The 26,770-nt window shown below is 37.9% G+C and overlaps 3 protein-coding genes and 1 long non-coding RNA gene across 6 annotated transcripts; 3 read left to right on the top strand and 1 right to left on the bottom strand.

The window, feature by feature from the left end:
• Positions 1–175: 175 nt before the first annotated feature.
• LOC116805664 lies at positions 176–1,438 on the top strand. Its single transcript, XR_004365327.2, has 3 exons — positions 176–462; positions 616–660; positions 878–1,438. It is a non-coding gene; the product is annotated as an uncharacterized LOC116805664 (long non-coding RNA).
• Positions 1,439–2,113: 675 nt separating this feature from the next.
• On the top strand, positions 2,114–7,004 carry LOC6565762 (E3 ubiquitin-protein ligase ariadne-1). 2 transcript variants are annotated; one of them, XM_032739036.1, is made up of 9 exons: positions 2,114–2,274; positions 2,791–3,466; positions 3,622–4,245; positions 4,859–5,023; positions 5,099–5,155; positions 5,233–5,882; positions 5,951–6,074; positions 6,163–6,389; positions 6,484–7,004. In XM_032739036.1, exons 3-9 carry the CDS (start codon positions 4,027–4,029, stop codon positions 6,563–6,565), a joined length of 1,524 nt encoding a protein of 507 aa, XP_032594927.1. In that variant the 5' UTR covers positions 2,114–2,274; positions 2,791–3,466; positions 3,622–4,026; the 3' UTR covers positions 6,566–7,004. The 2 variants fall into 2 exon arrangements, with proteins under 2 accessions (XP_032594927.1, XP_001992662.1); XM_001992626.2 differs by lacking the exon at positions 2,791–3,466 and having other exon boundaries at positions 2,123–2,274.
• Positions 7,005–11,771: 4,767 nt separating this feature from the next.
• LOC6565578 (sorting nexin-27) lies at positions 11,772–26,544 on the bottom strand. 2 transcript variants are annotated; one of them, XM_001992624.3, is made up of 5 exons: positions 25,738–26,544; positions 13,627–13,812; positions 12,728–13,563; positions 12,455–12,633; positions 11,772–12,351 (listed from the first exon to the last, which is right to left on the bottom strand). In XM_001992624.3, the coding sequence occupies exons 1-5, from the start codon at positions 25,965–25,967 to the stop codon at positions 12,283–12,285; spliced, it is 1,500 nt and encodes a 499-aa protein (XP_001992660.1). In that variant the 5' UTR covers positions 25,968–26,544; the 3' UTR covers positions 11,772–12,282. The 2 variants fall into 2 exon arrangements, with proteins under 2 accessions (XP_001992660.1, XP_032594928.1); XM_032739037.2 differs by lacking the exon at positions 25,738–26,544 and adding an exon at positions 13,905–14,056.
• On the top strand, positions 20,757–22,005 carry LOC6565579. Its single transcript, XM_032739039.1, has one exon. It carries the CDS (start codon positions 20,780–20,782, stop codon positions 21,713–21,715), a length of 936 nt encoding a protein of 311 aa, XP_032594930.1. The 5' UTR covers positions 20,757–20,779; the 3' UTR covers positions 21,716–22,005.
• Positions 26,545–26,770: the final 226 nt, after the last annotated feature.

Genomic DNA, 26,770 nt, shown 5'->3' with positions numbered 1-26,770 from the left:
TTCAAATATATTCCAATATATGTTTCAAAAATATCAAATATCCAGGCTGCAGCGCACTGCCTATCGATTCATCGATAAATATCTTCGCCGATATTAACGATCGATTCATCGATGTTTTTTGTTGGCGAATAACCTAATTGTATACAATAACTACCAGCAGCAGCCATGCTTATGCATCATATAGTTAGGAGAGAAAGGCAAGAGCAGACATACAAATTACATTTTCATTTTTATTTTGTACACCCTCAATTAATCATTTTGTCACACATACACACACACACACACACCTAGTCAGATTGAACACAAAGCCAATTAGTTATTACGCATAAATTTTTTTTTTAATTTTTTATTTTTTCTAAATATTTATTTAAAATTCGAATTTGAAAAAGGCACTAAAGTCACTTAGAAAGAGTTGTTCAAGTTTTATCGAATATATCTCGCGGTACAGTCGCAAATCAAGTGGTAAGCTATCAACGCATACACACACACACAGACACACACACACACAGGCATTCATCATCATTTCCTGTGTGTGAAAGTGCATGTGCATGTGTGCGAATACAAAATGGAGGTGGCCCATTCACAATTTTTTTTTCTTTTCACTTTAACTTTCAGTTTATTGTCAGTATAAAGAAAAGCACACGTTGCAGTTAACTGCAAGTAAGTGCTGAATCACCAGAATGGATTCCATGGATTCCAGGCAGTCGATTTCGAATAGAAACATTCAGAAAAAAAATATCTATATATATATATGAATATGCATATAAGAAGACGTGTTTGTGTGTGCTTGAATCCCAAGATTTCCGGCTAGAAGATTCGCTGTGTGACACGTTGCCAACCATCAATGAAGTTTGCTTATTTCTTATTTCTCTTACAGGTTTTACAGTGGTGGCCATCGCAAAGGGTAAAAAAATAAGAACTTTTCTAGAACTAAGCTTTAGAAATCGGTTTGAGCGCGCGTTGAACAGTGTGTCCAAGCCGATTTTCGAAGCGAACAAATTCCAAATCAAACAAAAAAAAAACGTGTGTACGCATCTGAGTTTTCAACGATTAAAAAGCGAAAAGACAAATGATAAATACTAATTGTTAAAAATACAGATGTGTTGTTGTTTCGGGTATTTGTATGTGTTATCCGTTCAGTGACACGAAAAAGAGTGGGACAAAAATAAAGACAACAAAATAAAAACACTATAAAATAAGAACAAAAGTTGGTGTAACGTTATACAAGCCGAAAAAGAAAAATAAAAAAATGAAAAGAAAAACCAACAATATATTAAAGGCATGTAAAATGTTGCAAAAAAAGAAGCTTAGATTATAAAGTCGAAAAGAAAAAAAAAACATAAAAATGGTAACGTTTTACGTGCCGGTCAATAAACTTTAGAAAATATAGTTAGTTTAAAAACAAAATATGATTGTAACGTTTTACGCGCCTTAACGAGTACATTTCAAATATATTGCTTGTAACTAAAACTGAAAAAATCTGACAATTTATATTTACTTCAACTGGTATGTGGGTAAATGGATACACGAAAGAGAAGAAATGGTATTCCCTCTCTTTCATTTTGATTCTCCTGATAGAGATCGAGATGTATTTGTCTCTTTCTCTTTCATAAAAAAAAATAACCGTCTCTTTCACTTTCATGGAAAGCGATGAAAGAGAAAATAAACATTGCGCTGCATGAAAAAGAGCGGACAAGCTACTTGAATGGAAATACATGCGCTTGTAGGTTAATTTCGACTTATGCTGTTATAGTCTTGTCTCATTTATATGAAGTTAGCTTGTTGTTAGCTTAGTCCTGTCCGCCATTTTAAAACTGTCAATATTTTATATCGCTTGAAGTTGGCTTCGGTTAATGTTCGACAGACGTGAAGGTAGCTGCATGTTTCATTTTGACTAACTTGAACTTGGCTGCGCAAAATTGCTGACTCACTTTTGGTGCGTGTCATTGCTGTGCTAGGGATCCGAATTTAGTCTAGACAAAATCTCCCAATGCTCACGTTGAACGCAAAATTAGCATCAGCAAACGCAAAGTCAGCAATATAATGTTCAAAACGATTAAGACAACTATCGATATTGTTCATCACACTATCGATATTTCGTGTCGTGTAGTGCTGCCAGATGTTGCTTTTGCGTGAAAATCGCGTCGCGTCGCAATATTATTACAATTAACATAAAAAGTAAATAAAAGCTTTGAAAAAATCCACCTAAAATATTGTTAAAAAGTTTCAAGTACATCGGACCCGGGGGAAAGTGTGTAAAAGCCAATAAGAAAAGTGAGCTCTGCAGCTGTTGTATGTGTGTGAATGTATATGTGTCTATGTATACATATGTATGCGCTTGTGTATGAGTGTTGCCTTGATTTTGTGTCATACGTGTGTATAAACTACATACATATATTTATTTCTATGTATATATACATAATTGTGAATAATTCTTGTAATTACATATTCAAGTGCGCTGACGTATTTGTGTGCTATTCTGCTATTTGAACCAATTGCTTACAAAAAAGAAAACTGCAACATTTTGGTTAAAAAGTAGTGTGGTCCAATTGGAACACAGCAATACACAGACAGGCATGCATACAAGTATTCACACACATGCATAAGTACATAAGTACACATACACACACACACACACACACACATGCATAGACGTGTTTTGTTAGGCGTGTGTGTGTGTGTGTGTGTTGTGTTGTGTCCATTGTGGCCTTTGCTTTGCTTCTGTGCAGTGCTGTAGTCTCACTTGTATTCTTTTTTTCTTTTCTTTCGTATGGCGACTTAATTTTGCAGTGTTTGCAACGCGAGCAAGCAAAATATAAGAAAAAAAAATTAAAAGTGAATTGAATCACATACACGGAAGAAACAAAGGCGAAATAAAACGCAACGACATCCAGGGACAACAACAACGACAAAAAGAAAATCATGGTTTTGGCATAGAGAGACATTGTGGTTAATAACGGATGCAGTTCGTGTATGCGTCTTGCGCTGCAATGCAATACATATATGGAAATGTCAAAGGCGATTTGCAAATGTTTTGCTGCATAACAACAATAAGAGTAGCTACAATAATAGCAACATCTAAAACAACAGTAGCAACAAGAGAAATAAAGCTAGCAGGTGCATAAACAAGAACGCTGAACTAGTTCGATCTAATTGGAAATGGACTGTTAGTTAACAGTGCACTGTTGATGAGCAGACTACAATTTGCATTAACAGCTGTAATTGCATTATTTGCACAGCTGTTTGGCCTCAAACACAAACACGGACATAACTAAATGCGCATGTGTGTGTCTATGTGTGCATGTGTATACATCAAATTACATAAAATTCATCAAATTTGTAGCATTGTGCGTGTGTGCGTGTAATAAAATTAATAATAACAACGACAACAACACCACCACCACCAATGTGACTTGAGGGCAGATGATCTGAACTGCTTCGCTCAAAGCGACCAGCAATGCCGAAGGTCAACTGACGTTGCCGTTTGTCTCTATGTTAAACTTATATTGTTTAGTGTATGTGTGTGCCTGCGTGTGTGTGTGCGTGCCTGTGTGTGTGTGTGTGTGTGTTTATTACTACCAATAATAACGCATTTTTCATTTGGTTTATTTTTCCAACTAGTGCAATATACGCAGTAACTGCCTAAGTACAAGAGCAAGAAAAAAAAAAACAAATAATAAATAAGTAATAAGTTAACAGCGTAGCGTGCTTAACTTAAGCCGCAACAAATATACACAAAATAACAAGAACAACACCAGCAGCAACAACAACAACAACGACCAGAGAATAACACAAGCAACAACAGCAGTCATTCACAGCGGGCAGAAAGGCGGACGGACGCGCAGATAGGCAGGCAGTCAATCAATCAATCAATCAATCAATCAGCCAACCAGCCAGCCAGCGTAGAAGAGAACCAATAGCAAAAGTATTGGACAGGACAGAGCGAGGAGTGGATAGAGCATAAAAGGTCAAAAGGGAAAGGAAACGAGAAAAAGAAAGCGAAGCAAAGCAAAGCCAATCGAAGCCATGGACTCGGATAACGATAACGATTTCATGGACAACGTTGACTCCGGCAACGTATCGTCCGGCGATGATGGTGACGATGATTTCGCCATGGAGGTGGATATGCCAAGCACAACGGAACGAACACAGGAAACCGATGACTATCAGTACAAGGTGCTAACCACAGATGAAATAGTTCAGCATCAGCGCGAGATAATCGATGAGGTTAATCGTGTGCTAAAGGTGAGTGAGTCACTCCAAATTCTACACACCTCACACATACATATATACATATATATATAGATTCGTAGGAATTGCATTAATAATTCTCTTGCGACGATTATCGCTTTGCCGGTTGACTGATAAGCATGGACAGCTGCTCGTCTTAAGAGAAAGAGGGAGAGAGAGAGAGAGAGACAGTTGACTCATAAGATATTGCTTGTGTGTGTGTGTGTCTCTCTCTCTCTTTCTCTCTCTCTCTCTTTCTCTCTCTGTCTCTCTGTGTCTGTACTCAATCTTAGCCAAATTGAAGTCAGCACAGTTTAATGACATCTATCAACAAACTGCAATCTGAAATTCTATTCATACAGCTTTAATCAACGATTCCAATTGAAACAATGGCTTTCCTCGATTTTCCCTGATCGAGAAAGTTAACCTATGGACTGATCACACTCACTCAGTCAGTCAGTCAGATCGATTTGTTTCTACAATATATATTACTTTGTATCCATTGATGTATTTTCTTCAATTTTACATATATGTTTGTATATATATATATAAATAATAATCGTTTATTAATGTGTGATTTCTCCTTTTGCTTTGTCTCTGCTGATGATGTATGATGATGCTGACGCAGCTATACACGCCCAAAACACGAATACTGCTGAATCACTTCAAGTGGGACAAGGAGAAGCTGCTGGAGAAGTACTTCGATGGCAGCGATGATAATACGGAAGAGTTCTTTAAAAGCGCTCACGTCATAAATCCATTTAATAAGCCAACCGAGGCGGTGCAGCTAAAGGTACAATAATATCATTTCACATATATATATATATATAATCTCTGTAAATCTTAATCTCGCATTTATTCCATGTAGACGACACGGAGCCAGTGTGAAGAGTGCGAGATTTGCTTCTCAGTGTTGCCGCCAGATGTAAGTGAACAGAATTGAACTAAAACTGACATACATATATTATATACATATAATACGATATTATATTACTGCTTTAGGCCATGACTGGATTGGAGTGCGGTCATCGTTTTTGCCTGAATTGCTGGCGCGAGTATCTGACAACGAAAATCGTTACAGAGTGCCTCGGGCAGACCATATCGTGTGCGGCGCACGGCTGTGATATATTGGTTGATGATGTGACCGTTACCAAGTTGGTGCAAGATTTGCGGGTTAAGGTTAAATACCAGCAGCTGATCACCAATAGCTTTGTGGAATGCAATCAGCTGTTGCGCTGGTGTCCGTCCGTCGATTGCACGTATGCGGTTAAAGTGCCGTATGCGGAATCGCGTCGCGTCCACTGCAAATGCGGCCATGTATTTTGTTTTGCCTGCGGCGAGAACTGGCACGATCCGGTGCAGTGCCGCTGGCTAAAGAAATGGATCAAGAAGTGTGACGATGATTCGGAGACGTCCAATTGGATTGCGGCCAATACCAAAGAGTGTCCCAGATGCAGTGTGACCATCGAGAAGGATGGCGGCTGCAATCACATGGTATGCAAGAATCAAAACTGCAAGCATGATTTCTGTTGGGTGTGCCTCGGCTCCTGGGAGCCGCACGGCTCATCCTGGTATAATTGCAATCGCTACGACGAGGACGAGGCGAAGGCTGCTCGCGATGCACAGGAGAAACTTCGCTCCTCTCTGGCCCGGTAAGTGTCACATTCATTGTTATTGACAAAATTGATGCTGAAACTGTTTTGGTTTGCTTTGATTGCAGATATCTACATTATTACAATCGCTACATGAATCACATGCAGTCCATGAAGTTTGAGAACAAATTGTATGCCTCTGTCAAACAGAAAATGGAGGAGATGCAACAGCACAACATGTCCTGGATCGAGGTGCGTCTGAGAGCGGCTGAGATGCCAGCAAACGTGTAATAATCATAAATTCAACTTTCTCTTTTTCCTTTTGGTATTCGTTTGGCAGGTGCAATTCCTGAAAAAGGCTGTCGATATACTCTGCCAATGTCGCCAGACTCTTATGTACACATACGTCTTTGCGTATTACTTGAAAAAGAACAATCAATCCATGATATTCGAGGATAATCAGAAGGATCTGGAGTCGGCAACAGAAAAGCTATCCGAGTACTTGGAACGTGATATTACATCCGAGAATCTGGCTGATATTAAACAGAAAGTCCAGGATAAATATAGGTATATACCTACTATATACATATATATATATATATATATATATATATATATCTGTTAGATATGGATTCAATTTATGTGTTTTGCATTTTTGTAGATATTGTGAGAAGAGATGCACAGTACTGCTCAATCATGTGCACGAAGGCTATGAAAAGGATTGGTGGGATTATACAGAATGACGCGAGTCCTGGCTGGATAACTAAGGTGATGCGAAATCGTGTGTGTAACTAGCAATTTGGCGTTTAGCAGCAGCAACTAGCGGCTAGCAGTAAGCAGTAAGCAGTAAGCATTAACTGCTAGCAACAAAATGTAAACAGAGTAAATCTAACAATAATAAATATTGTAACAACAACTACAACAACAATAATAATAATAACAACAACAAGAAAAACAACAACAACAACAACTACACATAGAGGCACCAGAATATTGGAGGGAGGCGTACAAGGAGCAAATTGAGTTGATAAACACCGTTGCAACAATCGAGAATAACGTAAAGTAAATACCGTCAAATAAACCCGTAATGCAGTTGCGCAAGTTGTGGCAAAACAAGATAATACAGAATAAGTGAAGTTATATTAAACTATACTATATGAAATATATATATATATATGCATATATACATTTTTTCTCTTCGTGTTGAGCAGCAACTCTACTCTAATCGAGCAGACACACACGCAACACACGCAACACACACAACACACACATTCACACAGAATTGAGAGTTGCTGATTATAAATACAGAAAAAACAAAACAAAACAAAAAAAGAAAAAAAATGAAAAAATGAAAAAAAAAAAAACAAAACAAAATAAATAAATAAATAAAAAGATAGTTTGTGAATTTATTCGCAACGCTGGATCTTCGTGTTATCAACATTAATTTCCGTTTGACAGTTTCCCAGTTAAAACCCATCAAATAAATAATCGCAATAGAATATAATATAATACACACACACAGTCACACACACACAGCCACACACACACACAGCTAACATAGCCAGGAACAAAATTTGTCCCGCTTCCTGTACCTCCCTGTACCCCTTCTGTATGTATATTTGTATGTGCTATGTAGGCACCCTAGGTAGATGTAGTGATTTTTAAACTATTTTTAAACACACATTTTTTTTTTTTCAATTTTCTCTAGTTTTTGAACAAATGTGCTTAGCATATATATATAAAAATATATTTATATATATTCGTTTGTATTGATCAGGAAGCAATGTTTATTAGGATTTATTTCATTTTCCATTTGTTTTGTTTCGAATGCATTACGCAAATCTGTATAATACACTCTATATAAATATATATTTATTCGCGATTATCACAAACAACCATTTGGACGCGAGCCGAACTAGATCCCGTAAGCTTGCCGTCTCCAAAGCAATATATATTTACATTATTACCATTATGTGAATGTGAATAATATGTAATAAAACCGAAACCGAACCCCAATTCAAGCTTTGTGCATGTTTAAAAACCCGTCAAAGGTTGGTAGCCAGGCACAGGTAGACACACACTGCCCATTTTGTTTGTTTGCCTTGGTTTTGTTTGGTTTTTCATTTCCATTTCAATTTTTACGTTCCCCACTGCGATTGTCATGGCAGAATAAACCACAAAACAATAATATGTAATAAAATGCTTATAAAGTACCATATGCTAGATAACTGTTCTTGATCCAAGCCTAAATCGTAAGCCGAGTTTCAAATCGCTGTACATAGACATAGTTGAGAGAATGTTCATGGTTTCTCCTTGGGCTGCATGCTGCATCAGGGCCGTCGCCATGCCCACATCGTCCTTCACTCCTCGTTCTTCGTCATACACGATTCTATTCTATAGAGATACTTAAAACTCTATGTATGTATGTATGTATGTATGTATGTGCTACCAATAATATGTATAACAAAAGCAAAACTTAATGAAATGCTGTAAAAAGTTTAAAGTTGTTCAAGTTGTAGCAAATGAAAGCAAAAAAACAAACAAAAAAAACAAAAAAACGTATTCAGAAAACTAAAAAAAAAAGACAAAAATGATGTAAAAATTATGAGAAACTATGTATGTATAACTAAATAATGATGAAATGTTGCGAAAAATTAGTGAAAATAAAAATTAAATTACAAAACAATATACAACGGCCTTCTAGTCTAGCGTGAAAAATAACTTCTCTCTTTGATCATGGTTTGACTTTTCGATTTGTACTGCATTCAAGTTCTGCGCACTTGGTTAATGGTTACATCCTATATACCGAATTTCCTTTGAAATAATGAGCAAGTGTTGCCCAGAATCTGCCCCCGTACCCCAACAGCCAACCAATACAAATCGATAAGTTGATTAGCGCAATCAAACTAATTCGCAGTTTTATGTCCAGACAATTTTCAAGCAGCTCTTCACACGAACACACTCCGTGAATTGATATGAATTGGATAGGAAATGGAAATTCACGTACAGACTTTATGGGTCTAGGGTCTGTCACGAAGTATGGAGATTCTTTTGGAGATCAGCGCGTGAAATGAAAACGCACGATACACATACAAATCATTTTTAAGACTGTCTCTCTCTCTCTCTCTCTCTCACACTGTTCCTCTATCTCTCCCTCTGTCTCTGAAATTTACATTCGATTCAGAACTAGCTGTACATATTAAATAATGATTATGACATTCAATTTGGCTCAGCTAATCGATTTATACAGGTGTCGGCGGCAGCAGATGCCCAAAAGAACGACGACCAACAAAACGAAACGTTTACGAACAACGGGCAAAGAGGAGGGGTCAACAACTCACAAAATTCGACACATATAAACAGCAATTGTTGTGCAATTGTGCAACAAAACGTTTACGAATGTGACGCACAGCAAGACAAAAAAAAAACAACAAAAAAAAAAACTCCCAAAATAAAACAGCAATTTACACATTTTATTGTAATTTTTTTGTTTTTTTTTTCTTTTTTTAAAAGGGGAAAAAATGCAATTTTTATTTTCAATAAATTGGTAATTTTGTTCTTCCTTTCATTTTTAGTTGGCTTGTATTTGTATTTTGTTTCAATTACTTTGATTTGTTGTTCGTTTTGCTTTAGTTGTGGATTTACTTTACATTTGAGTCGCCTGCACTGTGTCTACTGTACACTGTACAGTAGTTACTCTTTATATGGAACGCACACAAGGTTGTTGCTTGCGATTCGTTTGTTGTTTGTTAAACTTGTTTATTGCTGAATTAGGCGCATATTTTTTAAATTTTTTAATTTATTCATGTTTTCGATTTGTGTATGTATATTAAATATGTAAGAAAACATTGATATTCAATTTAATTTTTGAAGTTTTCGTCACGTTTTCTGAGGAATGTCTTTTCTTTTTTGTTTTTTTTTGTTTCTGTTTTATTTGCATTTTAATATTAATTTTTCATGAAGTTTTTACGTTTTTGCATTTTTTAATTATAAGAAATAGTTATATGCTTATATTATGTTTGTTGCTGTTTTTGAAGTTGTTTACTTTTCAGACAGTACAAATATTATTACAAATGATTTGCTTATTAGTAAAATATGTTAACATTTTTTACTTTTATTTTTGTTTTTTGTTCATTGCAGTTTGCTACACACAGAAAGAAAACAGTCGAATCAAAACAATAGAAATGTGTAGAATTGTAGAAGGCAGAGCAGTTTTACATCATTTTTTGTTCTTTTCATATTTAACATTTATGGAGTACATAATATAATAAACATATACGTATCATATTTATGGAATACATTTAGTGAGATATACAAACTAAAAACGTAAAACGTTTGCTACAGTAAATGGCCAAAGAGCAATGCGTCTACAAGAGTGCTAACTGTTCTGTTTTTGTTTTTGTTTTTTTCTTTTTGAATTTTTGTATTTTTTTTTAACTTTCTTTTCTTAGCTTTTTTGTTGTCTATACAGCTGCAGTGACGCTTTGTATCCGTGAGATACGCAAATAGATTGAGTGACATTTTTTGTTGTGGTTTTGAGACACTGTTCATATACATACATGACAATATACAGCGCTATATATTAAGTTACATACATATTGAATAAATATAATTATGACAATACAATAAGACAAAGAAAAAAAAAACCATACATAATAATAATCATATTGGTAATAATAATAATTGTGTAAATTGTAAATATCACAAGCAGACGTCACTTGCATCGTTGATAAATGTAAATATGTGTATATGTATATATACATATACATATATGTATATGCATGTGTGAGTGTGTGTGTGTATAAATATAGTTATGCGTGTGTGTGTGTGTGTATATATGTGTCTATGTGTTTGTGTTGTACTGCTTAATAAAGTGTTTGTTGCTTCTGTTTTTCATACAATTTTGCATGCAATGCGTGCGAATTTGTGTGTGTTGCATGTGTGTGTGTGTGTGTGTGTATGTATGTGTGTGTGTGTGTTAAGCTTTCACTAAGATTGACATTGAAAAAAACTTGGTTTTTTTTACTTAAGCCTAAACTAATTATTACTATATTTTGCCGATTGTATTGTTTCAAAATAATTATATAATTAAAAAAAAATAAATCTTAGATCTTTTACACACTTACACACACACACACACATTCCTCTCTACACACACGCAATTGCCTTGGTTTGTGAATTTTCGCACTTTCGATTCAATAACTAGTTATAAACAGCTCTTAAGTGTAACTAACATTTTTCGATTAGAAAAATTATAATGAGTACATATTTTCAACTTGGTTTTCTTGCATTGATGTTTTGTGTAACGCTTAACGCTTAAATTGAGTGTACTGCTATATATACCAATGGTTTCTTCAGACAATTGAAATGTATATACTCACATTTATTGTTTACGTTTACACATACATATATATATATAAAGTTCGTTCTATTTCATACACATTTATGTAAAGTTAAAATTGACTTTTTACATTATTAGCAGCTTTGTGTATTTTCTATTACTGTCATTTCTACTACTGATGCATGAGTGAACCAAAAAAAAGGAATATTATATATATATGTATATATGTATATATATATATATATATATATATATGTAGTATTCATTTATATGTATATGTATGTGTATAAGTGTAATATACACGGTATTATTTATAATCAAATTGTTTACGTTTCATGTTTCGTTTTTTTTTTGTTCTTTTTAAATATTTTGTTAATGAGAATCGTCATTTTCACTTTGTTGTATATATATATGGATATATATATATATATATATATATGTTTGCTTAATTGGTGCTTTGCTTTGTATGTGTTCATTTTAGGTGATGGTTATTCATGTGTTCATGTTGCTTATAATTTTGAAACATTTTGTTGCTGCTGTTAACATTATTTCATTTTTTATGCTTTTGATTTTTTATTTTTATTAATTTCTATTGTTTGTATTGTTGTTGAACCCATTGCCTGTCCCTATATGTATGTGTATATATGTATATATAATCAATCGCATCATTTACAAATATCATAGTTAATATATTTTACAATATACATAAGATATAGCACTTAAATTTTAATATGTATGTGGGGGTCTGGGCATTGTGTATGTTGTAGCTTTATCTATCTGTGCCAAATGGGTGTTCTTGTGTTGCTTAAATTTATGCCGAAACGGTTACAGAAGCGGAAACGGACCCGGTTACAAAAAGAGGCATACGACTTTTGAGTTGACCGCACAACAAAACACAACACAAAAGTTATGTATGTGAATAGGTTGATAAATAACACAGGAAATTTGGATAAACAATAAATCAAAACTCAAAATTTGCGTGTATTTAATGTGTGTGTGTGTGTTTGTGTGTGTAAGACTGTATTGGGTCGTTCGCTGTGATGTTGTTGAGATGATTAGATTGCAATATATATATATACATATATAATGCGGTTAATGAGCCTGTTGCAAGAGTGCATCTTAATCACCGCTGTCTTCCCATTTGCGCTCCTCCATTATCCGATCAAAGCAGTCCGCAAGAAATGCGTGCTAAAAGCAAAAGTTGTAAAAAATGTAAGTAAACCAGTAGAACAGTATAACAGTGGGGCTAAGCTATATATATAAATATATATATGCAAATATATTTAATTACATATGGCGTGTAGACTTTGACCCAACGTGCTGGCTTATCTGGACGATTGTACTGAAAGCAAAATGACATGGACTCCTCATCGCTTTCGGAGTGCGTTATGCTATCCCATGTTAGCTCGACCATTTGCGCCTCCAGCGAGCCGTCCTCGCGGCAGGCGTGCAGACGAAAGCTCTTCATTCCTGCACAATATGAAAGAGACAAGCATCGATTAGCTAACTAATTGCAATATGTGTAGAGAGAGAGAGAGAGAGAGCGAGATAGAGAGAAACTCACCCACGGCGGGTACAACATGACCATCCTTGCGACTATCACAGGAGCAGTGTGGAAAGACAACATCACCGTAGCCGGGCAGTGTGCGTGCCAATGCCAAATAGTCGTTGGCCTTTTTGGCATCCTGCAGCGCTTTCAGTTCATAGAGTCGGCCATCGGCTCTGATATTGCCGCGATTCACCTCATCGACGGCCTGATAGAAGATGAACCGTGCCGCCTGCTCGCCATCGGGCAGCGTCAGCTCCTTGCCAACGGAGAAGAGCCAGCGTCGCACACAGAGGCATGTCGAGGAGGCGGTACTATAATTCTGAACATACAGTTGATGGGGTATCTCGTGCGGCTGCAGCTTGCGCTCAAAATTGTATTCGACTATTTCGAACAGATAGAAATATTGTTGCGTGTACGCTGTGAGATTGGCGCGCTGCACCAGTATCTCCCAGACGACCTGAGCATTGGATGATTTCTTCACCGATACGCTGGTGACCTCATGATCGGGCAGCATCACCTTAATGTCCACTGGCGATGCGGATATATCATCTTCGGTATCGGTTAGAAAATCCTGGACCGCATCGCTCTCAGCGATGACACGCACAGCGCACACCTTCTCCAGATACTGTTCGAGGCCACGTCGACGTGTGTCCAACTGCTGTTCGCTCAGTTGGAATGGCCACTTGCCGGGCAGCTTGGGAAAATTGAAGCCGCTAAACTCCTTGCGGAGCAGCGAATGCAAATTGGCAAATTCTCGATATCGACGCGAGCACAGCTGCCGTCCGGCCATATGGATGTTGAACACAATGTAACGTTCCCCATTCCGATTCACAATGGTGTAGTCGGGTATGCTGCAAGGATGATTCATTTATTGATTAATGCGCGTTTGTATTTAGTATAGAGTGTCAACTCACCTAATGGGCAAGGAGCGCTTGTCGGAGTAGTCAATGTAGGAGTAGCCGCTTTGATCCTCCTGCGGCTCCAGTCTATCGGCTTCCTGCTGTGTCACAGATATCACCGTTAGGGTCAAGCAATCCCCACCAGATTTGATCAGATCCACCACCTGCTTGTGTGTGGCACCCTCCACGCTGACGCCATTGCTGCACAAGTAACAAATGTATGAAAATTTATAATTAATTATAATAAAAATATATTTTCAATTAGGGGCAGCCTGTAGCCTGTAGCCACGCACCGCAAGCAGCGACGCTCCATGGCGCTGAGATGGGCAAAGGGCACCCCATGAAAGGGCAGCATTATTGAGGATCAATAAGTGCAACAACAACAACAATAAGTAGACCGGAGGAGTTGTCACTGCGATTACCCGTCTCCAAATGAGAGGCTGCTCTTGGTGCGCTGTGCAATTTAACAAGAGACACAACAGTGAAACAGAAACAGAAACAGAAACAGAAACAGAGCCAATGAGATGGTCAGATCAGGTCAGAGCGAGTGGGAGCGAGTGAGAAAGAGGATCAGAGTGATTGCTTGGATCACCTTGTGGCACTTGTGGCGCTGATAGCTGATAAGCACAGCAAACAGGCCAGTAGTCAATCTACAGACAAACGATTCGATTCGATTCGGGTCAAGTCGAATTTGTTTATGATAAACTCGATTCAATTGTTGTTGTTGTTCAATACAATTTTTAATGGGGCAAGTAAACTTATATTCCATATTTGCAATTAATTATAGCAATTACTAATCGGCGTTTTCAATTCGAATTCGAATTCGAATTCGAATTGTGTACACACTTTACAATTGAATTGAACTGATTGTCTACAAAAGACGTCTGATGAATTGAAGAATCTAAAATCGATGTCTGGCAACGCCAACCCACGTGACGTCACAGCGATCAATCTTAACAGGTGTGTGCCAATTTCGCTTGTAGGTCTTGCCTTACCAACAAATTTGATTTGCACTTCATTCATTCAACTGCTTACAGCTCCAATGCTTTTTCGTTACGATGCATTTGTGACCAAGTTTTGGTTTCAGCAAATTAAATTGATTATTGGACGGGTTGCTGCTGCTGCTTGTTGTTGGCTTCCTGGCCGGCTACCTTTGGCCACCAATTGGGCCAACAATGGACGCTTCGAGGTCTTCTTAGGCATTGTCATTGCTGATTTTGCTGCAAGACTCGCTCTATCTGTGTGTGTGTGTGTGTGTGTTTGTGTGTGCGTCTTTCCGGTTTGACTTTTGCCACCGCAGCACAAATAAGTAAATCGCAGATATCGCTTCTTGTCATGTCGCTGGTGACGCACAGGGACAACAACAACAACAACAACTACAACTACAACAGCAACACAAAATAACAAACAAAATAACATGACTCACATATTGAAGTCTAGCTAACATGCATATTTAACGTGTGTGCGCCATAAATGATATGAGAATAATAGATACTCTTTGATTGGGCTTTGTCATCTGGCTGTCAGTCAAACTTAACGCTAGAGGAGTATAAAAAGTCAGCTCTAGTTAAGGAAAGATAGCAGCTAAAGCTTCCTAAAGCAACAGAGAGATCGATTACTTTATCAGCACTTTAATTCAATTCGAGTGGCAACCCAAGTAACATTTTGCACAAGGAATTTGCAGTTTTCGAGCTGCTTGTTGTAGGGAAAGGAGCCAAAATCCCAAATCCAACAGCTAAACAGATATACACAGACTTATCATTTATCTGTGTGTTATTATATACCATATGCGAGGCGGCGCACAGAGTGCAAGAGACAAGCTCTAAGCTGAGATTGAAACCCAAGCCAAGAGTTGACGTTGACAGAAAACCAGTTTCAGTTGCTGAATGCCAAAAGAGAGGCAAGAATGGCGCTGCATTTACCCATTTCAAATGCGTAACAAGGAAGCGACTGCGACCCGAGAATACCGGATATATATTATATTATATATCTGATCGGTATTAACGACCCAACTCGATTTAGCCATCTTCATATGTATGAAGACGATAAGAGCCAGAGACTTGAAGCATGGAATATAGATTCTCGTTTACCAAACACAAATCAAATTTATTTCATTTATTCGATGACTGCTACCGGTTCGCGAATATCAATTTATATATATATATATATATATATATATCTGGTATCTGAAAAGTATAGCTGTAACTCATCTAAGCTGGATTTCTATAAAATCAATTAAGTTGCATAGAAAAAACATAAAACGACCTGTTTTTACAGAAAAGATTGTTCTCATTCTTGGATTTTATGTGTCATCGAAGCATTCCTCGATTTGGTATCTCTGCGAAATAAACCAAAGACGTATTTATGTTTCGACTAATCATAAAACCAAAATGTCGATAATAAATTGAATCCAATGGCATTTTAAACTTATATTTAAATACACTATAACCAATAAATTGTTAATTATTTTACACTGTTGCTACTATCTTATTTTCCATGCGCATTGATCTGATTATGAACTAATTGAAATCGGTGTAATAGTAATAATAAAAGCCTAAAGTGAAATCAAACTATTTGATAATCATTTTCTAGCTACATGTACAGGGTATCTGCCAGTCACTAGCCCCTGGATAAGTAATCACACATAGTATTCTGACTAGTTGTTAATTTCTTATTTCTTTTTTTTTTTTTTTTTGTTTATTGCTTTGCTGTCCATTTGTTATTCTGAATTTCACCTTGGTTTATTATTGCTGTTCCTTCGCACACTTCTTGAGTAGTCCACAATTTGCATTTGCGGCACACCCGCGAACCCGGCCCGGCCCGGCCCGCCTCCGACTGCAAAAAACACGCAAAACATGCGCTCTCAAACACATGTGCATTAATTATTAATAACTATTAGGAGTTGGCTCCATCTCGGCATAACTACAACTTAAACAGATCGATAAAGCCAAACAAAAATAACACAAGTTCGAACTGGTCGATACCCTGTACTTGGTCGATAAGTTTTGAAGCTACAAATCAGCGTAATTGTTGTTGAGTTTCCAGGTCGGAGACAGGCCAAACAATTTAGGCAAAGAATAGACTTGGAATACTCATCGGTCTCTCTGAACTAAGAGGTCAACTAACTAAACTATGTATAATACACAATCAGTGACGGAATTCGTCGATTTTGTGACAATGGGGAGGAATACTCAAAGCACAGCATGTCGGAAGAAGGTGCAAGGAAATCCTCAACACGATAAAAAACGCGTGAATTCGTGCAAGAATCAGGATTGAGATGGATGAGCTATTGATCAATAGAAGAATAGAATAGAATAGAGAAGCTCAGTGCATGAAGTGCCACAACAATGCTGTTATCGGTAATCAGTTTCATATCGATAATGAGGAAACAGAAAGCAGAAAGTTATCGATCAAACTTGATCTGTGATTGGTATACGAAAGCCCATATTCCAAATTAGCTGGGATTAACTGGGATCGGACAGACAAACAAGATTTTGCTGATCAAAAATAAATACACATTTCAATGGGTTGAAGTAAAAAAAAAAATAAAAAAAACAGAGTATAAATGCCATTATTTATTTAATTTGATATCAATTGAAGTTATTTACGTTAGATGTTATTTATGTGCGTTCAAGCAAAAACGCCCATCTCAGATACTATGAAAGCAAAGTCAAACAATTTGGTACAAAAAATAACTAAATAAATAACTCTGCAAGCACACACATACCCACACACACACACACGCACACTCACCCACACACACACATACACACAGAGACATTCCGATTAGCGGCAGCAACTAAGGGGAATAAAAGAAATTGAGGGTAAAAGTAATGTCAATCAAATTTATATACTTCAACAATGGGTCAAGCAAATTATCCGCTCAATGGGCGTGAGTAAACAACACTTTAATAGCCAATTATATTAACGTATATGAATGTGTGTGAGTGTGTGTGTGTGTGTGTAGATACACAGACATTTGACATTTGATTTGAGCAATGAATCAAAAATGCATAGCCATGAATATTGTGGAAATTGCCTAATTATATATAGATATATATATACATATATCTATTTGCAGGTCTATGGAAAACACAAATTATTGAAAAACGATTTAAAAGCAAGGCCAGTTTACATATTTATAAGATTACCTCAATTATATTTATACGAAGCGAAGAAGGACTTTTCGTGACCAAACAACTTGTGTGTGAGCTCTCCTTGGACAGTGTTGACTTTGTATTTCAGAAGTGACGTTGACTACCTGACGGGCAATGGGCAATGGGGCTTTCATCACATCACATCACATCACATACATTGTTGGCATTTAATTTGATTGGCTTTCGTAAAATGCTGCGTTGCGGCAAATGTTGCACATTCATTGTATCTATTGCTGGCGAACTCCTGAAACCAAGCCAACAAATGCCATACACTAAATCCATTAAACCAAAAACCTCGAAACCTCATCTGCCCAGCACAGGGGCGGCTGCTCCTATATGTAAGGGTGAGAGGGGTGCTTCAAAATTACTCCATAGCCTCTAACAGACCCAGTCCTAGTCCCTGTCCGTGTCCCAGTTACAGTTCGAGTCAGAGCCCAACCATCCAGTGACGCAAATCTATTGATTATTTTGGGGCATATGCCGCAAAACAACTAGAATAATAATTTGAGCATGGAACAAACAACAACAACAGTAAAACCGACACACACAATTCGTGGCAACATAAAATAAATGTTGAAACACACTTAACACGAGCTTCATCGATGCTCGAATACCCTTTTTGGTCTTGTGAATGTATTAATGTATGCAATGCATAAATAATTGATTTACTTCCAATATATATGTAATATATGTAAATACACATGTAAAAAGTATGGCAGCCAACGGGGTAGGTCTCAGCGGGCAGCTAGAAAGGGTTAGCAGGGATCAAGCAGAGTTGCCACACAGTTGTGCCTGCCACAGAGGCAGTAATAAACAAACAGTCAGCAGTTGAGCCGTTTATAAAGACAATTCAAATATAATAACATTATAGCAACGAGTCGAGAGAGCTCGCCTAAAAACTAACTGTTGAATATATTTTACTACTTTGCACAAACCAGAAACTAAAATGCAATCTGCTTGTAATCGATTTGTATCGATAAAACGACAAAATCTTGATCTGTGTATGGCAACCGAGAGCTTATATTCCAATTCTCTAGCTAAATTCTCTGTCTTGATAGACTCGGAAATTTAGTGGAACTGCTTCCTTCTGCCTGTTTAAAAACGTTTACATAACTTCATTATAGCCTCCCTTTTATGACCCATTTATATTGTATATGCCTCCATATTCCATAAACCATATCAAAATTCTTAGACTTGACATATTACTAGATCTATCTAGTTAACTCTATATATAGCCATACATATAAACAATAGCAAAACAAATTAGCATTCTTTAAAGTTTGCAAACAACTTAACCTCCGTTGAGAACAACAGAAAGCCCTTCTTGTTAACGACTTTACTGCCAAACTGGGCAGCAAAACATTGCTAAACTAATTACAAAAACATATACAATTCAACGCCTTCAAGTTGGCCTGTTTTCTGAATTGAATTACGACTTGTTCAAATTCAACCCAAATCGAATTCAGCTAGCTCAATCGATCAACTTTCAGTTTGAACATTTCTTTTTTTTTTTTTTGCAATTTGTGTTCAAAGTTTGCAGCACAATTCGCATGCATTTTGTTCACAAAACTAAGAAGACTTGAATGCTGATTAAAGCACAAAACAATTAAGCAAACTTTTATAGGAAAACATACGCATTTTGTGCTTAAAAACAACAACAACAAAAAAAACCTTATAGTTTATAACAATAGTGCGGAGATTTTAGTATTTAACGTTCTCCTTTTGTTGCTGTTGATTTTGTTGTTGTTGTCTGACATTGTAGTCGTAAATGTTTTAACGAGCCAACAAGAAATAAAAATAGTTCATAATCCTCATTGATTGCATTGCATTCAGCAAACACCCCTCGACCCCCATAGGCAGATGCACACACACACACACACACAACCCCTGAAAACAACAATGCAATGTTAAGTGGCAAGTGCAGCCGTGCAGCAGCAGCAACAATGAAAGCAATGTGCAAGGCAGTAGGCGGCACCAAAAGAAGCAAGAAAACCACCCACACACACACACACACACACAGCACACACACAGCACACACACACACACAAAACACACACACAAACAAACACAGCACATTTATTCATTTTGTGTTTTGCTCAAAAATGCAAAAAGGCAAAAATGTACTCAACAAAACTCAGTTTCTATATACATATATGTATATATATATATATATATATCCGGAACCCGCACTTTTAAATGTTTATATCTAAAAACCTGTGCACATTTTATAATAATTTCCAAATTGTTGTATAATTTAAGAATTTATCATAAAGCAAGTCTATTTCAAAGTCAACAATTATTGGTATTCCCCCGATTAATTATAATATGTGTTCATTTATAGATATACGTGGGCGTACGCAGGCAGGGAAGGAGGGGCGGTTAGTGTCACACGTATAAATTTGTATATATAATTGTTGTGTTTTACGGGATTCCCCTGGACATAATGGCATATCCCAATTAATTGTTTTTTATGCTATCGTTTAGCGATCGAAAAAAACTCATAATTACAAAGTAATATAATAACTCTAACTGCGCATTATTGGATTTGTCAAATGTATCTTCTAGTTAAATATACAAATATATAGTCTCTCCTAGTCGAATTATACATTTCTTATAAAGAACTTTTTTACTTATTTAATTTAAGAAATGTTGTATATTTATAGATGGATTATGGTAAATATTAATAATATAGATTATTAATATTATTTTATGCACTTGACCTGTTGGAATACTCATTTTTACCCTGTACACCATAGGCTATAGCAAAATGTCTTTCCATTATTAGGCAGATTATCTGATCGTTTTCTATATATATATATATATATCGCAGCGATTAGCACGATAATGCACATGCATATTAGAAATCAGGGCAAAACAATGGAACAATGGAGCAGAGTGGCTGAGCCACTTGAGGTTCAGGTCCTAATCTAATCTTAAAACGAATCAAATCGGATCGAAGTAAAGCCAAAACCGAACAAAATCAGTTTATTGTTGTCCAACGAGCAGCAAAGATGGAGAAACGGAGACGCCTGCTGCTGCTGCTGTTATTGGGCATAATGGTGATGATGCAGTTGCTCCACACGAGCACTGGCCTGGAATGCTATGCCTGCGATTCGGCCGAGGATGCCGAATGCGCTACACGACCCGGTCAGCAGCTGGAGGTGGAGGAGTGCATACAGCCAAATGATGAATGCGTCATCTCGATAACAGCCGGTTTGACACGACGCGGCTGCCTGCGGCGCCTCTATCCCAATGGTTACTGCGCGGAGCCCTGTTATCGTTGCGACACAAGTCTATGCAATCGACACGTGTATCCGGTGGATAGATTGCGCTGCTATCAGTGCAACGGTGCCGCCTGCATCGATGTCAGCGAGCGGCCGCAACTTCTGTTGCCGTGTCCCGTTTACCATGCCGAAGATCGCTGCTACACAAACATTCTGCATTTGAGTAATACGCAGCGGGGCTGCGAGCACACCAATCTGCCCGTTGGCTGTCCGCACGTCTGCCTCAAATGCAACTACAACGGTTGCAATGCGGAGCGCACTGTCACCGAGTCGCACTGCCTCCAGTGCACCCACAACCGTCTCTCGCCCAACGCCGATTGCCAGCGCGAGCAACAGCCGCAATCCGCGGACAAATGCGCCGTGAGCAATGCGACTGTGACGGAGTGTGTCAACAAGGTGATGCTGGGGCATCTCGAACGCTGCTACACGCATCGCAACAGACAAACGGAAGTGTTTCAGCGTGGCTGCTCCACAACAATGGGCTTCTTTCCCACCGGCGAGCTGGACGAGTGCTACGGCAACAATTGTAATGCCCAGTGCCAAGATATACAATGTGCCACCTGCAACTCCACCAGCAATCCCAATTGCCGTTCCGGCCATGCACTGAGGAGCGAACCTTGTGCTCCGGGCACCACGGCCTGCTATTCCTGTGAGCAAGGTTAGGGTGAGTCACTCAGCGCTGCGGATCAATTGCAAATATCGCTGAAGTTTATCGATAATTTGTTTTTTTTTTCGAGCCCTGTTTGTGTAGGAATATCTGGTTTGGAAGTCTTTCACTTTACTTTTTTGAACATTCCTAATGTTTCATCTTAATGAAATTGATCAAAACATTGCACAATTTCGTTGCTGATTAAAAAAAAAAAAAAACTATAAGTTCAACTAGTTCGATAACTATCGACATTTGATAACGATTTCCACCTCGATAAACATAAATAAAATTCTCAATTTTTGGCTGCATACGTTTTTTGTTGGAATTTTGAAAGTTTATGTAGATTTTATGGCATAAGGCGCCGAAAGATACACTTAAGGCATACTTAAGAAATGTTTTAGCGTTGCCATATCAGCCTGATATCATGGAATTGTGCCAGCGTTGCCACATCTCATTCGTTTTCATGGCATATACATTGTACATTGCATACATTTGATACACTTGTTAGTAAACCCAACTGTATATATATATATATATTTATTCAACAGATACGCAACTGCGTCGCGGCTGCGCTGATGTGAATTTTGTGGCGGGCGCTGGAGAGGAATGCCAATTATGCCGCAATGAGGACAACTGCAATCGTTGGTCCGTCCGCAGTTGCTATCGCTGCAACTCGCTGGAGCAGGCCGACGACTGCGCCCCGATGCTCCATCCAAACGACATGAAGGTGAGCAACTGCAGCGCTGCAACGGAACTGTGCGTCAGCACCATCATCAGTCGCATGGAGTTGATCTACACGGTGCGTGGTTGTGCTGGCGACGTGCCCGAATGCAGCGCCAACGATCCCTATTGTGTACGCTGCAATGGCAGCCTATGCAACGCAGCGCCCACCAGTTGGGCAACCAAAAGACTGCAACAGCAGCTGCAATTCCTGCAACTGCCAGCCGAGAAGGGTTTGCAACGTCTGCTTGGCTATTTGTGGCCCAATTTGTGGGCAGCGATTAGCAACTAAAAAGCATTTACCATTCATAAATTTACAGCTATGAGCAAACTAAACACAAGCGATAAGCGGATCGGATGTGAAAAGCCTTTGCATCGGCAGTTGCCAACCGGTAGAAAAACGCCCCTCAAAATAGTAGGAGAAAGAGAACTAGAGCTAAACAATCAGATGCCAATGAATTAAATATGAATATATATGTATATATATATATATTATATATTAAGAGATAACTATACATATTTCAATATTAACATTTGTTCAATTTCAACTGTTGAATACTTATTTCTATTCCGAATAAAGTCAGTGAATTGATTCAATTATAAATGTTAAATTTACTTAGCAATTGTGGCAAAAGTTGAGCCAGCTGCCCAATCTAAGTTACATCTGCAGTTATACATATATATATATATATATGGAAAAGTTTGCTCAGCTAACTTCATGTTTAGTGCAGATGCGAATCGCTGATACAAAACACATGCATTGTGTTTAGTAAACAGAAGCGATTTCATTTACTTACTTGTATATAATAACTTTTTGTATATATATACATATATTTATATAAATACTTAATAGTTTAAATACTGAAATATACAATGAAGCAAACGATATGGAATGTGGTTGTATTTGAAAATAGCAGAGACTCAAATTACACTTGGAAACCAAAAGAATTCCCCCAACTTGCTCTCACTGGAACTGTTATTTATAAATAAATACATTTATACTCGTACATATACATGTATGTGTGTATGCACAGATAAGCAGCTTTTCTTTTTATCAAGGTACAGCTCAGAAGCTGAGTCACTTGATAGGAAACCGAATACGCAATATACTTATATGGTTTATAGTACAAAATGTATAAATATATATATATTGTAAATAAATAAAAAGACTAGTAGAACCCTATAAAACATCACAAAATCAATTAAACAATGATTTGTTTTTCAAAATAAACAATAAAAATTCGGAAATAATTGCAGGCATTCTAGAAAATGGTTTGATCAATAAAGATAGATTTACAAAGTTAATTAGTAATAGTTATAAAAAAAAAAGCTGTTATTCAAAAATATAATGAACAAGAAAGAACGTTGCAGTCGGGCGCGACCGACTGAGAAATACTCTGAAACCAAATGATACCATCTGATAACAGATGCCACAGGAATTCTATAGGAATTAATAGACTATGTTTTCGGTAATCCAGCTCCATGACTTCTAAAATGTTTCCCGTTATTCATTTATTTCTTATTTATTATACATAAGGATACTGTCGTTTTTTATGTTCGATGTTCCCTTATCCACTTTACAACCTTCTTGATTATATCGTTTTCCTGTCGGAAGAACCACAATGGAAATAAGAAACAATTGCCCATCTCCCTAAATATATGGAATATTTCAACGTTTATGTTTTGTGAGATATTTGTTAAGAGTACTTTTGACGTGAATGAGGCATTACACACTAAGCTTTAGAATTACCAACAAATTAAATGCAAATATTAAAATTTGCGTAAATAAGAACTTATAAATAATAAACTGGTTTTATGTGCGTGTATGTCTGTGTGTGTGTATATATATATTACTGTGTGTGTGTGTGTGTGGATGTGTGTGTCAGTATGTTGTGAAGCTTTTATTGCTGTTGATTTGTTTTAACACGTGCAGCATAATCATAAATGTTATTCCTGTTGTTGTTGTTCTTCTTCTTCTTTTTAAGATCGTTAATAATCAAATGATGAACAATAAAAACCCAGCAAAATTTGCTGATTTCTGGCGTGTGTCTGCAAGAGGGGGTGGCGCGTGCTATTGGGGCGAGGCATCCCCCAACTCCGTAGGAGGTAAGCCAACGATAATTAAGTTGTTATCCGTCGCGCTACAAAACTGTTGTTCAATTTTGTAATTTAATTTGTGCCCAAGTTTTGCCATATTCCCCCACACAGACAGAGAGACAGAGAGACAGAGAGAGAGAGAGAGGGGAGACAAGAAAAAAGTGTGGAGGACGTTAGAGAAGGCAAAGGTTATCACTGCATTGTCGCCCACAACAAAACTCAATAATATTCAACTTGCTTGCATTAACAAAATGGACTTTGGGGAGGGGAGAGTGGAGTAAAGCATTTGGCAGTGCTGCGAAAATGTCAAAGATACAAAACAAAAGCTTAACGAAGACCAGACACATGTCTGACAGCGAGCGAACGAGCGACAGACAGAGAGAGAGAGAGAAAGAGATAAAATTCGCCCGTTAGGTGAGAGCATAAAAAGTGAGCGCTTGAATGACAGCTAGCAAAAGGGTACAAGGGGGGTGCCGTGGAGGGGGGTCATTTTAATTAGCTTGCTCTGCGTGGTGTGTCTGTGTGCGTGTGTGTGTTCGTACAAAGAAAGTGTGAATGTGAGTGTGGCCAAACAATGGCATAAATATTACGCCATAACAAAAACAAAACGAACAGAAGAAGCGCCAGCAAACACAGTTACCAGATATTATTTATGATTATGCCAAAGTTCACTAACAGCCCTCTGTCTGTCTCTCTCTCTCTCACACACACACACACGCAGTCAAACAGACAAACAAGCAAACACAAACTTTACTGATTCCAGGACTTCAAAGCCGTAGTTTTAAGTCCATTTCGAGTGGAGTGACGTTCAGTGGGTGGGCTTGACTAGAGATGGGCACATGGTATCGGTAACATCAGCACGAATCACGCACGATGAATAAATTATTGGAATACATTAATCTGTTTAAGCAACTTGGTTTAGTTGTAGCTTCAAATGAATAATTAATATTTGTTGCTGTATTTTTATGTACAAAAACAAAATGTGCTTGTTTGGTGTGTCACGCAATAAAATTCACGACACGCGTTCAACTCTGTGCTAGACTCGCTCGCTCTCTGTTTCTCTCGTGCGCTGCTCGCTGGCATTACGGTGCAGGACAGGGCGGGGCATGCGGCATGGCATGGCATGGCAAACAGGTCAAACATGAAGCCTCAAAAGATTCCTTTTTTTGTCAAATATTTTTGTTGTTTTTTTTTTTAAATATTGCTGAACACTACTTACACCTCGAGTATGCGATCACCCTTTTTGATGCCCGCCTTCTCGGCGGCGCCGTTCTCAAGCACAGCGCTAACGTGCTGTAGGGGGGCGTACAATTCACCGTTAATCGAACGCAATTGGCCGCCCTCGGACACCTGTCCGCGCACATTGAAACCGAAGCCAGTTTCCGTCTTGTAGATGGTAACGACGCGCGGTCCATTGGCAGCTGTGATTGTGCCGTTATTCTCGCTCATTGCTGCGCCCGCCCGGTAAGCTCACACACACACACACACGACGCTACTGCTGCTGCTGCTGATGTTGTTGTTTTTGTTTTTGTTATGATTATGATTTTACACAACTTAACTGTGCTTTTGCGTAACTTTTGTATTTTTGCAACTTCTTTTGACACTCAAACATTCGCGCGCGCACACACAACCACACACACACACATCCACCGAAACATGCATATATGTGCAAATATGTGTTACAAACACAAATACATAGGCAGGCAGCGGCAGGGGTAGGCGGCGACAGAGGCAGTGGCAGCGGTAGCCACTTTTACTTTCCGCAAACTAACACACAGAAAAATAAATATACAGACTTGCGAATCGCAGCAACTCCAAACTCCAAATCGAGATGCGTGTGATAAGTGAACTTATGTGTTATGCGCTTGCGATCGCAGTGGATGTGGCTTGCATTGCGTTAACGTTAACGGCAAACAACGTGCGTAGCGCACATTAATTTTGCATATTGCTGCTTCGGATTCTCGAAATTCACTTTTGCTTTTGCATTTGCCTTTGCCTTTGCCACTCACCCAACAACTGCTAGGCGCTAGTGTTGGATGTGTCCATTAGGTTGTTCAGCGTTCAGTGAACCAGACTCACACAAAATGAGCTGCTTCTTCTTAGCTGCTCATTTTACAAGAGCGCTGCAATTCTGACCAAGTGGCAACGCTATAACGCACATTTAAAATGGCAAAATTTTAGCAAACCTTCTATATTATGAAATCTTGAAATGTTATTAGAAACAAGCATTGAATTTTACTTAAATTTTAACT

The sequence above is a fragment of the Drosophila grimshawi genome, unplaced genomic scaffold (assembly GCF_018153295.1).
Source record: "Drosophila grimshawi isolate 15287-2541.00 unplaced genomic scaffold, ASM1815329v1 contig_848, whole genome shotgun sequence".
Lineage (NCBI taxonomy): Eukaryota > Metazoa > Arthropoda > Insecta > Diptera > Drosophilidae > Drosophila > Drosophila grimshawi.
Note: the sequence above shows the minus strand (reverse complement) of the source record. Positions and strands in the feature narration are given on the sequence as shown.